Here is a 17593-nt window from a genome sequence, read left to right as displayed (position 1 = left end):
GAGCTTGGCAAACAATCTGCTTTGAGAGTTTATATTTGGAGCCTTTTTGTGTAAATGAAATTAAAATAATGTTACTTCGAGTTCTGATTTTTGATGCAACCGTTTAAAGGGCACATGCAAGTGACATAAGAAGCATATTCCACCATGAAACAGTCATTTTAGGTACTTACATTGTTATAAAAAGCCATTTTAAAATTCATATCTTGTTATATCTGTTTTGAAACTAGAATTACTTGTGTACTTGTGTACTCTAATTATTAGGTTCTGTACACAACTTTAAACACAATGTCAAAGATGAAGGCATTTATGGAATTGTTGACTTCTGTTCAGTGTTATGTAGAATCAGTCTGAGTTCTTCATGCAGATTATACAATGTAAAGGTTACAGACAATAATATTTCAGTACGTAACTAAACGTAAGTAGTTCAAGGTTGTGGTAAAGAAAGTGTCAGGAAGGAACAAAAAGTTACTGAAAAATATCCTTGCAATTTGTGCTAATGAAGAACTGGAAAAAGGCAGGGGATCAACAGCAACAAACAAAGGTGGATTAATTCCTTCTTTTCCATCAAATGGCTTGACCAGATTTTCCTCTTACATTTTCAAAAATTCCACAGGTATTACTGCGTCATATATATCTGAACCATTCGCAGTACCACCAATGCGGCAGAGAGGGCCTCAAGATGGCTGTGGCTCAAGAGAGGGGAGCCATGAAGTCAGAAGTAGCTAGCCATCTTGACACAAGCTGGGGTCTGATCAGCCCCAGCTGGGTCACCTGGAGGAGGGTGTATGATGTTGAAAGACCCGAAACACCCGATGATTCCAGGAACATCACTGATGATGTGTCAGAGGCATCAGTAGATGTATGTACACAGCTTACACCCTGAGTTCATCATTGACAGCCAGGAAAGACTGGGTGACAACCACGAAAAGAGTGACAGCTCGGAGAGACGGCAACTGGGGCAGAACAGGCTGGCGACCCAATCTGTGTCCTCTGAGAAGAGGACCCCCCACAAAAGCTACGATGAATCTAATGGAAAGATACCCCCAGGGATGCCGGGGGGGAGGGGTTGGGGGGAAGAGAGAGGATGAGCACTCAGTCAGATGGACACAACGGCATCAGACCCAGGCAATAAATGTCTATGAGCAAGCAGTGTGCATGTGGCAAAATCTGCAAGAACGATCTTGGCTTGAAGATCCAGCAAGCGAGGATGAAGTGCCTGACGGGAGCAGGAGCAGCACAACACACAGGTGTCCAACCTGGTGAGACATATTATGAAGGTACCACAGCTCTGAGGGGCCGAAGGAGCGGGAGCAGCCCCCTCCTTCCGGAGAATCACAAGATCGCTATTAATTCGGGTCTCGGAATTGAGAGACAATGCAACGGTTTTGGCCATTGTTCTTAGAGGCACCTGTGTGCCGTGCATGTCCCTGCTACGTGACAGCTACCATGGATATGGACACCCTCGGGCAATGTGGGGTTGGAGATTGCATCACCCTACTTTGATGGACATCTACAACTCTGCAAGTCAAGATAAAAGCGGACTGCAGGAGGCAGTACCCCAGCAATGCATCCGAAAGAGACCCTCGCTCAGTGCTCCCGTGGCTGGAAGCCACTCAATGCCACGTGCGCTCCTAACTCCTTTGCCTGGGGAGCGGGTGGCTGAGAATACCGAGAAGGACTTCGAACTACCAACGGGGAAACAACGCTCCCCTGATTTAACGGAGTGGCTTCCTAAAGACCCGGGCAAGTTTTCCGTTTTTTTTACCGATCCCTCTAAAACACGTGAAACCCAGTGATTCCCCGAAAGGCTGAAGTCTGCAGGCTTCTGAGTGACTTTTATATTTCCAACGGACAATATATTATCCCCTAGACAACAGTCGAGATTACTTCTTAATGATGAACATTACTATACCCGCGCTTTAGATTGAGTATTGACAACATGCATTATCTGAATGTTTGTATTAACCTTACTTTTGTGCCCCTTTATAAATAAAAACGTTTGAAAATGGTGACATCAGACTTCAACGGACCTCTCTATCTTTGCTGGTAAGTTATCCAGTTACGGGATACGTAACAACTTGGGGTTCTCGTCTCGAGATTTGACACCAAATTGGGAGGCCAGTGAATCGGGCTTGTAAGTCCAAAATTTGAATCTGGTTACGCGGGTAGCCAGACAGGAAACCAGCAAAGATGGACATGGGTGAATTTATGAAAAACCCAACTGTGGGGGTGTTAGAGGCAGCCACCAAATCAGACTTGTTAAATTTAGCGAAGGGGTTGAACCTCGCAGAAGTGAGGTCGTCCATGAAAAAGCGGGAGGTACGAAGGGCCATAACTCAGTATTACGTTGGGAAGAATGTGTTTGAAGATGAGGTATTGGAAGATATCCCTGAAAAGGTACCATCAAGTGGGACAGTTCAGTTAGAGGTGGAGAAATTAAGGTTGGAACGTGAAATTAAGTTAAAAGAGCTGGAAGCGGTTAAGAGAGAGAGAGAAAGGCAAAGTTAGCATGAAATTCACCTAAAGGAGCTAGAAGCAACCGAAAAAGAGAAACAGAGGCAACATGGCCGGGAAATTGAGAAGATGAGGAACGAGCAAAGAGATCAAGGGTTAGACCAAGCGGAGCGGTTTAATGTTAGTAGGGAGTTGAGATTGGTGCCCCCGTTCGAGGAGACAGATGTCAATAGTTATTTCTTGCTTTTTGAAAAGGTGGCAGTAAATCAGAAGTGGCCAAAAGAGCAGTGGGTGGCGTTGTTACAACGTGTGTTAAAGGGGAAGGCCCAACAAGCATATGCGGCGTTGTCCCTGGAGGAGGGAGACGCGGACAATTATGATGAGGTAAAGAAGGCCGTTCTCTGGACTTACGAATTGGTACCTGAGGCCTATAGACAAAAGTTTAGAAATTTAAGGAAAGGGTGGAATCAAACGTATACCGAGCTAGCCCATGAGAAGGGGGTGCTCTTGGACCGTTGGTGCACCGCGAAAAGGGGGGACGAGGATTATGGGCGTCTCAGGGAGTTACTTTTGATCGAGGAATTTAAAAGTTGTGTTCCAGAGAAGATACGGATGTATTTGAATGAGAAGCCGGATAAGTCCATGTCAGAATTTGCTAGGTTTGCGGACGAATATGTCCTAACCCACAAGACAAAGACTTCCTCAAATAAAGGTCCCCAGAGAGACCGTGGGAACGATTGAGAAAGTCCGACAAGGGAGGCAGAGGTCCCACCGGGAGCTAGCGGTAAGGTTGAGGGGGAAAGGCAAGACAGCCAGAGGTTTCCGGGTTTGACCTGTTTTAATTGTGGAAAGGAGGGGCACATTGCATCTCGATGCTTTGCTCTGAGAAAGGAGATAGGAAGAGGGAAAGCCGCAGTCCCTATCGGGTGTGCCATGGTAATCAGCAAATCGACCAGAGAGCCGAGGGTAGACGGAGTACGAGAAGGCTCTGGGAGTTGTCTGTCACACCGAACCGTGTCTGTGACGGAGGGAGACACACCAATTCCCGTACGAATCTGGAGGGATACGGGAGCTGAACTGTCTCTGGTTAGCCGTATGGTACTAGAATTTGGTCGGAAAATGGGCATGGTAAAGGTGGAAGGAATAAATAAAAGGATAGAAATGGTGGTGCCCTTATATAAGGTCATTCTGGATTGTGAGCTGGTGTATGGATCAGTTGAAATAGGGGTGCCCTCAGAACTCCCGAGAGCTGACGTGGACATACTGCTGGGAAACAACTTAGCAGGGGGTAAGGTTTGGTCAGCCATGCTGCCGACCTGGCGACCGGCGAGTGTGGTGGCCCCGCCCCTAGCGCACAAGGACCCTCTCGCCGGCGCGGTCACTCGCAGCATGTCGAGAGAAACAGCTGAGAACGAGAGCAGTTTAAATCTGGCCAGTTTTGATTTGGCTGAGACATCTTTGCTGACCCTGTGCCACGAGGGTTTAGAGCAGGGGTGGGCAAACTTTTTGACTCGAGGGCCACAAAGGGTTCTAAAATTTGACAGTGGGGCCGGACCAGGAGCAGATGGACGGAGTGTTTTGGTAATACACCTCATAAGAGAAAATAAAATATCAAGGGATATGTAGAAAACATGTGCTTTAATTTCAATTGAAAATGAACAAATGCATTACAACAAAATATCTATCTTTGAAGTCCCATGGTATTTAGCTATTTATTGAAATGACTTTTAAAACACTGAAAATTCTGTTATCCTTCAAGATATTATCATCACTCTCCTCCTGACTGTCTTTATTTCAAAAACGGTAGGAGATGTAGGTCTACTTGTCCTGCTCCTTCTTATTCAATTGTCCCCTGTGCCAAAACTGTGAGAGCGCGCCAGTATGCGGAGCTCTGTGCTCGCAAATCCCCGCAGGCTATCTCCCTTAGTCGGAATGCTGGCTAATTGTGAGCCGGTTCGGATGTGCCAGGAAATGGGATGCCACAAGGTCACAAAGTAAAGCGCAAATGTGGAGTAATATGCTGCACCTCAACAAAGGTCAATGTATATAGAGTGCGTCATCTATTGGGAAAACGCCAGAATTGCGGGGAAAAAAACGTTAACAAGGTTTATTAATATAATTTCATCAAGTTTTGCGGGCCGGATTAAAAAGCTTAACGGGCCGCATATGGCCCGCGTGCCGTAGTTTGCCCATGCCTGGTTTAGAGGGTGGTAAGACGAAGAGTAGTAAAGTGAAAGGGGGTAAGGGAGAGGAGATAGATCTGCCCTTAGCGAAGAGAAAGGTCCTAAAGGTAGGAAATAAAGATGAGAAACAGATAAAGCTGTTAAAAGGTCCAGAGTTGGACATGGATAATCTGTCTGGTTTGGCAGAATTGTTTGAAGAACTTGAGAGTTCTAAAGGTGTTCCCGATAATGAGGTGAGGGCAGTCCTAGATGGAAAGGGTACCCTTGCCTCGAAGGAGTCTGCTGATAAGGCCGAGGAGGTTGTTTCAGCTCGTAGGGTTGCGCCTTCCCCGGGTGGGAGCTGCCCAGAGAGTAACTGGGAGGATCGGGGGGAGTTAGAATTTGAAAAAGGTACGGGTGTTGAAAGCCTGGAAGAGGCAAATGTCCCGTTTGAGTGTGTCCGAGATGGGGATGCACGTGGTGCTGAACCTGGTAACGGAGCTCAGAAGAAGTCTGAGGTATCTGATTCAGTGGGACGGGGCGGCCGTCCTTGTGGGTCAGATGGACTCGGTTCAGTGGGAAAAGGGTTAACCTTGGTAACCAGGGGAAGTGTGAGTTCCCCGGTGTTTGTACTCGAAGGTGGGTTCAAAGTTAATGCAGAATTTAAGAATGGGGGGATGAGGATTGTTGTTGAAGGAAACGGAAAGTCTGCAGTTTCCAAATCGAAGGAAGAAATCTTAAACCTGGCAGATCACTCACAGAGTGAGCCAGGGAATAGCGGGGCCCCCCACTCTATTGTTATGCCAGGATGGGGTGTGAAGAGGCCGCCTTCGACATGCTACTTGAGCGAAGAGTTTGAATCAAACACCAATAGCCTGAAGGGGACTGATAAAAGGGCCAGCCACCTGGGTAAAATCGAAGAATTGGGTGGAGATGGTCTAAGTCTGGGGTATGGTGTTGCAAAAATAACCCCGATGAACGAGGCTGGCGGGAGTTCACCACGAAAAATTACTCAAGTTCCCCACGGGGGGGGGGGGGCTCGCCGAGAAAGAGGCGACGGTTAATGGAGATGCCATTGTTAAACAGCCAAGCAGGTTGAACGGGTTTGCGCCAAAGCCTGTGAATAATAAAGACAGCCCCTTTGGAGACCTGCCGGTTACGTAAAGCGACTGAAATGATCAGTGTTCGCATAAACTTTTGTAAATGCACCTAAGCTAAGGTCACATCTCCTTAGTTTTGTTGCGAAAAAAAATAATAAATAGATGGTTATTGAATTGAAGTCTGATGCTACAAGACTTTAGTACGGTACGCGATGTTAAGATATTAAAGAAAGGGGCACTATAATTGTTAACTATTTAGACACTGACTTGAATGCATAACGGTAGTATTCTGTGAAGAGAAAAGGCTTGGGTATTGTGTTAGATTAAAAATCCTGTAAGACACTATACAACTCCGTTTTTAACCGCTGGTAAAAAACGTTGTTTTTAGAGGGGAGGTGTTATGAAGGTACCACAGCTCTGAGGGGCCGAAGGAGCGGGAGCAGCCCCCTCCTTCCGGAGAATCACAAGATCACTATTAATTCGGGTCTCGGAAGTGAGAGACAATGCAACGGTTTTGGCCATTGTTCTTAGAGACACCTGTGTGGCGTGCATGTCCCTGCTACGTGACAGCTACCATGGATATGGACACCCTCGGGCAATGTGGGGGTGGAGATTGCATCACCCTACTTTGATGGACATCTATGACTCTGCAAGTAAAGATAAAAGCGGACTGCAGGAGGCAGTACCCCATCAACGCATCCGAAAGAGACCCTCGCTCAGAGCTCCCGTGGCTGGAAGCCACTAAACGCCACGTGCGCTCCTAAATCCTTTGCCTGGGGAGCGGGTGGCTGAGAATACCAAGAAGGACTTCGAACTAACAACGGGGAAACAACGCTCCCCTGATTTAATGGAGTGGCTTCCTAAAGACCCGGGCAAGTTTTCCGTTTTTTTTACCGATCCCTCTAAAACACGTGAAACCCAGCGATTCCCCGAAAGGCTAAAGTCTCCAGGCTTCTGAGTGACTTTTATATTTCCAACGGACAATATATTATCCCCTAGACAACAGTCGAGATTACTTCTTAATGATGAACATTACTATACCCGCGTTTTAGATTCAGTATTGACGACGTGCATTATCTGAATGTTTGTATTAACCTTACTTTTGTGTCCCTTTATAAATAAAAACGTTTGAAAATGGTGACTTCAACGGACCTCGCTATCTTTGCTGGTAAGTTATCCAATTACGGGATAAGTAACAGACAAAGGTGGTGCCAGGGCTGGATTCACCCCATAGTGCCCAGAAACTCCACGTGTTGCAAACTAATTCCTCTAACATCAAGTCTAACAGGAGGCGGATCAAATGGCCTGCAGCTAACATGACTTCACTGTGGAAGCAGCTTGACGAAGATGTTAACCAAATTCTGGAGGCAACGGCGAAATCATTGTCAACATCGCAGCTGAATGGTTCAGAGAAGGGGAGAAGAAAGGCTCCAGAATACCCTACTCAAAGAACCAAAGAGTGTTGAGGATCCACAACATCAGGCAGGAGATGAAAGTGTTGAAGTCCCAGTACAAGGAGGCAGAAGAGAAGCGAATTGGCTTGGCCCAGCTGGTGTGTATACTACAAAAGAAGATCAGGGTCCTCCACCGGGCAGAGTGGCATCGGAGACAAACTCGTGAAAGTGCCCAAAAACATGCTGCCTTTATCTCCAACCCCTTCAAGTTCACCAAGGAGTTGCTGGGGCAGAAGCGCAGTGGGAAACTGGCCTGTTCGGAGGAAGACATAGACCAACATCTGAAGAAGATTTACAGTGATCCTGAAAGACAGCAGGAGTTGGGAGAGTGCAACATCCTAATAGACCCTCCTGAACCGGATGTGCAGTTCAACATGTCAGAGCAGCAGCTAACGGAAGTCAGAGAGGTCACCCACAAAGCAAGGGCAAGCTTGGCTTCAGGACTAAGCAGCACCTTGTACAAAGTGTACAAGAACTACCCCAAACTCCTGTTGTGTCTGTGGAAGATACTGCAAGTCTTCAAGAGAAGGGGGAAGATCCCAGTACAGTGGAGAGTGGCTGAAGGGGTGTGGATCCCGAAGGAGGAAAACACCACCCAAATAGACCAGTTCCACATCATCTCCCTGCTGTGTGTCGAGGCAACGATCTTCCTCAGTGCTGTTTCCAATCGGCTGTGCACCTACCTAGCAAAGAACACCTATATCGATACATCAGTCCAGAAGGGTGGCATTTCAGGGATGCCAGGCTGTCTGGAGCACACCGAGGTGGTGACACAGCTCATCAGGGAGACCAGAGAGAACAAGGGCTACCTGTCAGTGCAGTGGCTCGACCTGGCAAATGCACATGGCTCCATTCCGCACAAGCTGGTGCAGCTCACACTGACCAAATATCACGTCCCCAGCAGAATCAGAGACCTTATCACTGATTATTACAGCAACTTCACGATGAGGGCATCTTCAGGAGCAATTACATCAAGCTGGCAGAAGGTGGAGATTGGCATCATCACAGCATGCACCATCTCAGTGACACTGTTCTAGCCAAGAACATGCTCACTAAGTCTGCTGAAACAGAGTGCAGAGCGCCCAGAATGAATTCCGCTCAACGGCAACCACCCATCAGGGCATTCATGGATGACCTGACAGTCACCACAGAATCAGTCCCAGGCTGCCAGTGGATTCTGCACGGGCTCGAAAAGCTGGTGCAGGGGCCCGGATGCATTTCAAACCAGCCAAATCAAGATCAATGGTGCTGAGGAAGGGGAAGGGGGAGAACAAGTTCCAGTTCAGCATCGCAGGTATAGCTATCCCAACCATCACAGAAAAGCCGGTCAAGAGCTTAGGTAAGGTTTTTGACAGCTCTCTAAGAGACACAACATCCATTCAGGCGACCTGAACCGAGTTGGATGGCTGGCTGAAATCCATGGACAAGTCTGGCCTACCTGGGAAGTTCAAAGCCTGGGTGTATCAGCATGGCATTCTTCCCAGAATCCTCTGGTCCCTCCTCGTCTATGCAGTTCCGATCTCGTCAGTCGAAACCTCAGAGAGGAGGGTCAGTAAGCACCTCAGAAGATGACTAGGGCTGCCAAAGAACCTGAGCAGCATCGCCCTCTACGGACACCACAACAAACTGCAACTGCCCTTCAAATCCTTGGATGAGGAATTCAAGGTAACGAGCCAGGGAAGTGATACAGTACAGGGACTCAAGTGGTCCAAAGGTGACTAGAGCACAGATCCAAGTGAGGACTGGCAGGAAGAGGAGGGCAGAGGAAAGGCTGCATCACAGGAGACTGGTGGGAGCAGTCACATGAGGCCGAGCTGGGCTAAGATCCTTTCCAACTCCCCAAATGGACACCATCAGAGGGAAAGAATGGTGCTATCTAGTTCAGGAGGAGGTGAGAGCAGCAGTGGGGGAGAGGGAAGGCGGTGGGAATGAAGCAACAGGGAGCTTGGACAAGATGGGAGAATGCATTTGAGAGGAAAGTGACCTGGGCTGAGCTTTGAAAAGCCGAGCCTCACCACATCCAATTTCTCATCCAGGCAGTGTATGATGTGCTTCCAAGCCCATCAAACCTGCACACATGGGGCAAAGCAGAGTCATCTGTGTGCCCACTGTGCTCCAAGCAAGGAACCCTGGAGCACATCTTCAGCGGCTGTACAAGGGCACTTGGTGAGGGACGGTACCAATGGAGGCAATATCAGATCCTAAAGACCATCACTGAAGCTGTCAACACAGGGGTGGAGTGGGCAAAGCGATCCCGACCCTCCAAGCAGACCATTGCCTTTGTCAGAGCTGGGGAGCAGCCAATGCCCGCCAAAAGAACATCTGCAGGCATCCTGAACTCTGCACAGGACTGGCAGCTGTTGGTGGACCTCGAAAGGTAGCTGAAGTTCCCAACAATATCGCAGCCACCACCCTGCGACCAGACATTATCCTTGTGTCTGAGACTACCAAGCAAGTGGTGATGCTGGAGCTGACAGTCCCATTGGAAGATCGCTTGGAAGAGGCCTTTGAAAGGAAGCTCTCCAAATACGCAGGACTGGTCAGCAACTGCCAGCTAGTTGGATGGAGAGTGAGGTGTCCCCCAGTGGAGACTGGTTGTATGGGATTCGCAGCCTGTTCCTTAGCCAGAGCCTTCAGCAATTTGAGCATCGAGGGAGAGAGGAAAAGGAGAGCCATCCACAGTACCATCGATGTGGCAGAGAGGGCCTCAAGATGGCTGTGGCTCAAGAGGGGAGCCATGGAGTTAGTAGCTAGCCATCTGGACACAAGCTGGGGTCTGATCAGCCCCGGCTGGATCACCTGGAGGAGGGTGTATGATGTTGAAAGTCCGGAAACATCTGATGATTCCAAGAACATCACTGAAGATGTGTCCAGAGGCATCAGCAGATGTATGTACACACTGTTATGATCCCAGCCTCCTCCTTTGTGAGAATCGCAAGAGCACTAGTTGAGGGGGGGGGGGGGGGTCAGTAGACCCAGGAAGTGGGAGAGAGAGAGACGTGCCGAATGCCGCATTCCACCGGGATGCAAAATAAGGCGACATTGACTATTGTCTCATGGAGACCACGTGTAAAGCCCTCGGGCAAAGTGGACTGGTTGAGAGAGAGATTGCATCATCCCAACCTGATTGACATCTGCGACCCCGTGAGGAAGTATAAAGGAGGGTCGGGGGGGGGGGGGGGGGGACAGCCCCTTCAGACACACCAAGAAGACACGATAGCGATCCCGTCGTAGCGGGAAGCCATTTTGAAGAAAGCCACGTGCGTTTCGTTTCTCCTTTGCCTGGGGAGCAGGTGGCTGATAACACCGAAAAGGACTTCCAACTAACAACGGGGAACCAACGCTCCCCTGATTCAACAGAGTTGCTTCATAAAGACCCGGGCAAGTTTTTCCTTTTCTCACCAATCTCTCTCTCTCTCTCTGTCGCAACATGTGAAACCCAGCGATTTCCAAAAGGCTGAAGCCTGCAGACTTCTGAGTGACTTTTATATTTCCAACAGACAATATATTATCCCCTAGACAACAGTAGAGCTTATTTCTTAATGATGATTATTACTATACCCGTGCTTTAGATTGAGTATTGATGACGCGCGTTATCTGAATGTTTGTATTAACCTTACTTTTGTGCCCCTTTATAAATAAAAACATTTGAAAATAGTGCCATCAGACTTCAACGGACCTCTCTATCTTTGCTGGTAAGTGATCCAGTTATGGGATACGTAACAACACATACACACTTATATTATATATATATCACACACACACACACTTTATTGACCCCAAAGGAAATTACAGTGTCACAGTAGCAATACAGATATACATTAGAAGAGAAGTAAGAATAAAAAATAAGTTACAACAATCTAACAGGAGGGGTCATCACTTCCACAACTATAAAACTAAGTTGACTCATTATAGATACTAATGGCCGAGGATAAGAATGACATATAGCACACTTAGACAATAGGTGCAGAAGTAGACCTTCCGGCCCTTCGAGCCTGCACCGCCATTTTGAGATCATGGCTGATCAACTGCTATCAATACCCGTTTCCTGCCTTGTCCCCATATCCCTTGATTCCCCTATCCATAAGATACCTATCTAGCTCCTTCTTGAAAGCATCCAGAGAATTGGCTTCCACTACCTTCCGAGGCAGTGCATTCCAGACACCCACAATTCTCTGGGAGAAGAAGTTTTTCCTTAACTTTGTCCTAAATGACCTACCCCTTATTCTCAAACCATGCCCTCTGGTACTGGACTCTCCCAGCACCTGGAACATATTTCCTGCCTCTATCTTGTCCAATCCCTTAATAATCTCACGTTTCAATCAGATCCCCTCTCAATCTCCTTAATTCCAGCGTGTACAAGCCCAGTCTCTCTAACCTCTCTACGTAAGACAGTCCAGACATCCCAGGAATTAACCTCGTGAATCTACGCTGCACTTCCTCTACAGCCAGGATATCCTTCCTTAACCCTGGAGACCAAAACTGTACACAATTCTCCAGGAGTGGTCTCACCAGGGCTCTGTACAAATGCAAGAGGATTTCTTTGCCCTTTGTAATAAAGGCCAACATTCCATTAGCCTTCTTCACTGCCTGCTGCACTTGCTCATTCACCTTCAGTGACTGATGAACGACTCCTAGATCTCTTTGTATTTCTCCCTTACCTAACTCTACACCGTTCAGATAATAATCTGCGTTCCTGTTCTTACTCCCAAAGTGGATAACCTCACACTTATTCACATTAAACGTCATCTGCTAAGTATCTGCCCACTCACCCAGCCTATCCAAGTCACCCTGAATTCTCCTAACATCCTCATCACATGTCACCCTGCCACCCAGCTTAGTATCATCAGCAAATTTGCTGATGTTATTTTCAATGCCTTCATCCAAATCATTGACGTAAATTGTAAACAGCTGTGGTCCCAATACCGAGCACTGTGGCACCCCACTAGTCACCACCTGCCATTCCGAGAAACACCCATTCACCGTTACCCTTTGCTTTCTATCTGCCAACCAGTTTTCTATCCATGTCAATGTCTTCCCCCCGATGCCCTGAGCTTTGATTTTACCCACCAATCTCCAATGTGGGACCTTATCAAATGCCTTCTGAAAATCGAGGTACACTACATCCACTGGATCTCCCCCCAACTAACTTCCTGGTTACATCCTCGAAAAACTCCAACTGATTAGTCAAGCATGATTTACCCTTGGTAAATCCATGCTGGCTCAGCCCAATCCTATCACTGCTATCTAGATATGCCACTATTTCATCCTTAATAATGGACTCTAGCATCTTCCCCACCACCGATGTCAGGCTGACAGGTCGATAGTTCTCTGTTTTCTTCCTCCCTCCTTTCTTAAAAAGTGGGATAACATTAGCCATTCTCCAATCCTCAGGAACAGATCTTGACCCTAAGGAACATTGGAAAATAATTACCAATGCATCCGCAATTTCCAGGGCCACCTCCTTTAGTACCCTAGGATGCAGACCATCTGGACCTGGGGATTTGTCAGCTTTCAGTCCCATCAGTCTTCTCATCACCGTTTCCTTCCTAATGTCAATCTGTCTCATTTCCTCTGTTACCCTATGTCCTTGGCCCATCCGTACATCTGGGAGATTGCTTGTCTTCCTTAGTGAAAACAGATCTAAAGTACTCATTAAATTCTTCTGCCATTTCTCTGTTTCCCATAACAATTTCACCTGATTCATTCTTCAAGGGCCCAACATTGTTCTTAACTATCTTCTTTCTCTTCACATACCTAAAAAAGCTTTTGCTATCTTCCTTTATATTCCTGGCTAGCTTGCGTTCGTACCTCATTTTTTCTCCCCGTATTGTCTTTTTAGTTAAGTTCTGTTGTTCCTTAAAAACTTCCCAATCATCCGTCCTCCCACTCACCTTAGCTCTGTCTTCCTTTTTTTTTAAAATGCTATGCAATCTCTGACTTCCTTTGTCAACCACTGTGGCCCCTTTCCCCCCTTTGAATCCTTCCTTCTCTGGGGGATGAACTGAGGGGGTGGGGTGGCCCTGTTGGTGAGGAATGAGATTCAGTCCTTTGCAAGGGGGGACATTGGGTCAGGAGAAGTAGAGTCTGTGTGGACAGAACTGAGGAACAGTAAGGGCAAAAGGACCCAAATGGGTGTTGTCTACAGGCCACCAAACAGTAGCATGGATATTGGGTGCAAGTTGAATAGGGAGTTAACATTGGCATGTGGCAAAGGTAATGTCGCAGTAGTTATGGGGGATTTCAACATGCAGGTGAACTGGGAGGATCAGGTTGGTGCTGGACCACAGGATAGGGAGTTTGGAGAGTGCCTACGGGATGCATTCTTGGAACAGCTTGTACGAGAGCCAACCAGGGACAAGACTATTCTGGATTTAGTGTTATGTAATGAATAGGATTTGATAAGCGATCTTGCAGTAAAGGAGCCATTAGGAGGTAGTGATCATAATATGATGAGTTTTTATCTGCAATTTGAGGATAAGGGCAGCTCGGAGGTGTCAGTGTTGCAGTTGAACAGGGGAAACTATGGAGGCATGAAGGAGGAGCTGGCCAAAGTTGACTGGACGGATAGCCTAGCAGAAAAGACAGTGGAACAGCAAAGGCAGGTATTCTTCGGAATAATGCACAAGGTACAAAATCAATTATCTTAGTCTGTTACTAAAAGTGCTCATCTGTTCAGCCAAGGTGACATGCAGAGGGTAAGAAACATTTTCCAGAATTGCCAGGATTTTCCGTAGAGTCCTTTGCTCTACCACAGTCTCCAGTCTGACTCCTACAACAGAGCTAGCCTTTCTAATCAGTTTATTGAGCCTGTTGGCATCACTCATGTTGATGCCATTGCCCAGCACACCACCGCATAGAAGATTCTACTGGTGACAACAGACTGGTAGAAACACCTTTATTGAAAATTTATATATTCATGAATTTTAACTTTAAAAAAAAACTCTAAAAATTCAACACATCACCCCAGATTTTAAAATACCAGTGCAAAAATATGTATTTATATGAATTTAGTAAACTTACTTTTTATTGATTCTAATAACCAGGTTTGGATCATCGATTATTCCAGGATTTTCCACCAAATCTTGGTATGTGACCATATGTTGGACAAATTTCCCTGTGATGCAGATAACAACCATTTATTTCCAAGAATCTCCACCATACAGGAAAAGAGTTAACACAAAAAATCTCAAATTTGTAAACAGAACCAAAAATCAAAATGATTGACTGATGAGAGAGTGCACAATTACATTGCAGTAAAGAAAAAAAAGGTTGTCAATTGTTCTGTGGGTAATAATTCCTCATCTTTTGTAACAGTAAGCATATTGACAACACATTCACATTTAGATCAAGCATGTGAGTACAATCTAATTATATTAGCAGCAAACCAGCTACCTCTGGGCTTAAATATTCAAATTCATTTCCTACATATAATTCAAACATAATCCATCAAGCAGCATCCATCAGGGACCCTCACCATCCAGGCCATGGTCTCTTCTCGTTGCTGCCATCAGGAAAGCGGTACAGAAGTCTCAGGATGCACACCACTAGGTTCAGGAATGGTTATTACCCCTCAACAATCAGGCACTTGAACCAGAGGGATAACTCACTCGCGCCATCGCTGAACTGTTCCCTAGGAACTGGACACACTTTCAAGGACTCTTCATCTCACGTTCTCAATATTTATTGCTTATTTATTTATTATTAGTATTGTTTTCATTTTTTTGTATTTGCACAGTTTGTCGTCTTTTGCACATCAACTGTTTGCCCATTCTAAGGGGTGGGAGGGGGTGCCGTCTTTCATTGATTCTGTTGCGTTGCTTGTATTTACCATCAATGTCTGCAAGAAAATGTATCTCAAGGTTGTACTGTAAATGGTGACATACATGTACTTTAATAATAAATTGTGGATCAAATCATCGGCACAAATAAATTATTCAATACCAGTTAATTTAGGGGTACTGTTTTCAAGGTGACTTTTGCATTAACTGCAAAAGAAAACAGAATTACATTGTTGGAAAACATTGAAACACCTGACAAGGTAAATCACATTCCAGTACAATAACCAAATACAAGAAATTAAAAAGTCAAAAAAAAGTACATAATTAACAGCTAAAGACAACATTTTTACTCCATTTTACTATACCTTGGGATATCTCATTGTTATCATTGAGACCACCACAGAGAGAGAGATTTACATCAGGTAGCTCACTAGCCGAATCGGAGAGATACTCCGTACCACTATCTGCAGCCGCACTTCCGACCGATTGAGGAGATTGGGACTCTGAATGTGTACCGGGTTCATTCAACAGTTTCGAACCTGACTCCTGCTCACTGAAAAGGAAGCAGCCACAGTTAGAACCAGTAGAAAAATAATTAAAACTGAGACATTTGACTGAAATTACAACTTGCATATTAATCAAAAATATCACAAGGCAACTTAATTACATCAGAGAAATGAATGACCCATTCAACTGTACTGCCATTCAGCAGGATCATGGTTGATTCATTACTGTACTCCTTGTCCGTTTTCCTATGCTTTGGAGTTTTCAAAGTCAAGTTTATTAGCATATGCACAAGTACATGCATACACAGATGCAAATTTTTCCATTGCTTATGGATACTTGCAGTTTCCTCCACTCTGAAGACTGATGCAAAGTATTCATTTAACTTATTTATCATTTTCTTGCCTCCTGTAAGTAATTCCCTCACCTTTAGGGATTCTGGACTTCAGCAACTTACTTCCTTTCCACGTATCCATTAAATTGACTTATTTTGATAGTCCTTGACAGTTTTCTTTCCCCCTGCTGGTTCTTGAAAAATTCTTGCCCACTGCTAGTTTTTAATCTAATATTTTCTCTGACCTCCGTTATTAACCATGAAACATTCATCCATCTCATGAACTCCTTCTTTCCAACCAGGGCTAAATTTCTATTGTGAGTTAATAGCTCTGAAGAGGAAAAGGTAAAAATAACAGACGTAGGGAACCTTGCTAATCAAAAGGTATTGAGGCCCTGGTTAAGGAAAAAAAAGAGGAGGTTCATTGCAGGCATAGGCAAGTAGGAACAAATGAAGGGCCTATGAAGTATAAGAAATGCAAAAGAACACTTAAGAAAGGAATCAGGAGGGCTAAAAGAAGGAACAAGATTCCCTTTAGCAGACAAGCCTAAGGAGAATCCTAAGAACTCTACAGAGATGTTAAGAGCAGAAGAATTGCAAGGGCCAAAATTGGTCCTCTGGAAGATCGGAATGGTAATCCATGCATGGAGCCAAAAGAGATGAGGGAGATCTTAAACGCATTTTTTGCATCTGTATTTACTCAGGAGATGGACACAGAGTCTATAAAAGTAAGGCAAAATGGCATCAATTTATAGAGGAGGTATTTGCTGTCTTGCAGAAAATTAGGGTGGATAAATCCCTAGGGCCTGATAAGATATTCCCTTGGATCCGACATGAGACAAGTGCACAGAAACTGCCGGGGCCCTAGCAGAGATATTTAAATCTTTATTGGCAACAGGTGAATTGCTGGAAGATTGTAGTATAGCCAATGCTGTTCTGCTGTTTAAGAAATGCTCTAAAAATAAACCCAGAAATTATACGCCAGCAAGCCTGACATCAGAAGTGGGGATGCTACTGGAAGGTTTTCTAAGGGACTAGATATACGAATATTCCAATAAGACATGGACTAATTAAAATGGTCAGCATGGCTTCACGTGTGGTAGGTTGTGTCTAACCCATATTATTGTGTTTTTCGGGAAAGTTGATGAAGGCAAGGCAGTGGATGTTGGACACTAAATGGACTTTAAGCAAGACATTTTACAAGGACCCTCATGGGAGGTTGGTCAAGAGCATTCAAGATGAAGTAGTAAATTGGATTAGACATTGGCTTTGTGGGAGAAGCCAGAGAGTGGTAGTAGATGGCTGCCTCTCTAACTGGAGGTCTGTGACTACTGGAGTGCTGCAGGGATCAATGCTGGGTCCATTGTTGTCTGTAATCAATATCAACAATCTGGATGATAATATGGTTAACTGGATCAGCAAATTTACAGATGACACCAAGATTGGGGATGTAGTGGACAGCAAGGAAGACCATCACTGCTTACAGCAGGATCTGGACCAGTGGCAAAATTTGCTGAAAAAAGGCAGATGGAATTTAATGCAGACAAGTGCAAGGTGTTGCACTTCCGTAGGACCAACCAGGGTAGGTTTTACACAGTGAATGGTGCAGCGCTGAGGAGTGCAGTAGAACAAAGGAATCTGGAAATATAGGTCTACAGTTACTTGAAAGTGGCAACACAAGCTGATGGGGTCATAAAGAAAGCTCTTGGAACACTGGCCTTCAAAAATCAAGGTACTGAGTAAAGGAGACAGGATGTTATGTTGAAGTTATTTAAGACATCAGTGAGGCCTAACTTGGAGTACA

At 45.6% G+C, this 17593-nt stretch overlaps 1 protein-coding gene across 1 annotated transcript in view; it reads right to left on the bottom strand.

The window, feature by feature from the left end:
* The window catches only part of LOC132399873 (phosphatidate phosphatase LPIN2-like), a 93647-nt gene that overhangs the window by 27099 nt on the left and 48955 nt on the right, over positions 1-17593 (bottom strand). Inside the window, exons 9-10 of the mRNA XM_059980736.1 lie at positions 15317-15504; positions 14194-14287 (exon numbers count right to left, since the gene is read on the bottom strand). Coding sequence (XP_059836719.1) covers positions 14194-14287; positions 15317-15504 — 282 coding nt within the window. The remainder of the gene's footprint in view (positions 1-14193; positions 14288-15316; positions 15505-17593) is intronic.

This window comes from Hypanus sabinus, chromosome 9 (assembly GCF_030144855.1).
Source record: "Hypanus sabinus isolate sHypSab1 chromosome 9, sHypSab1.hap1, whole genome shotgun sequence".
NCBI classification, from domain to species: domain Eukaryota; kingdom Metazoa; phylum Chordata; class Chondrichthyes; order Myliobatiformes; family Dasyatidae; genus Hypanus; species Hypanus sabinus.
The sequence above is the reverse complement of the archived record's forward strand: the minus strand, read 5'-3'. Positions and strand labels throughout refer to the sequence as shown.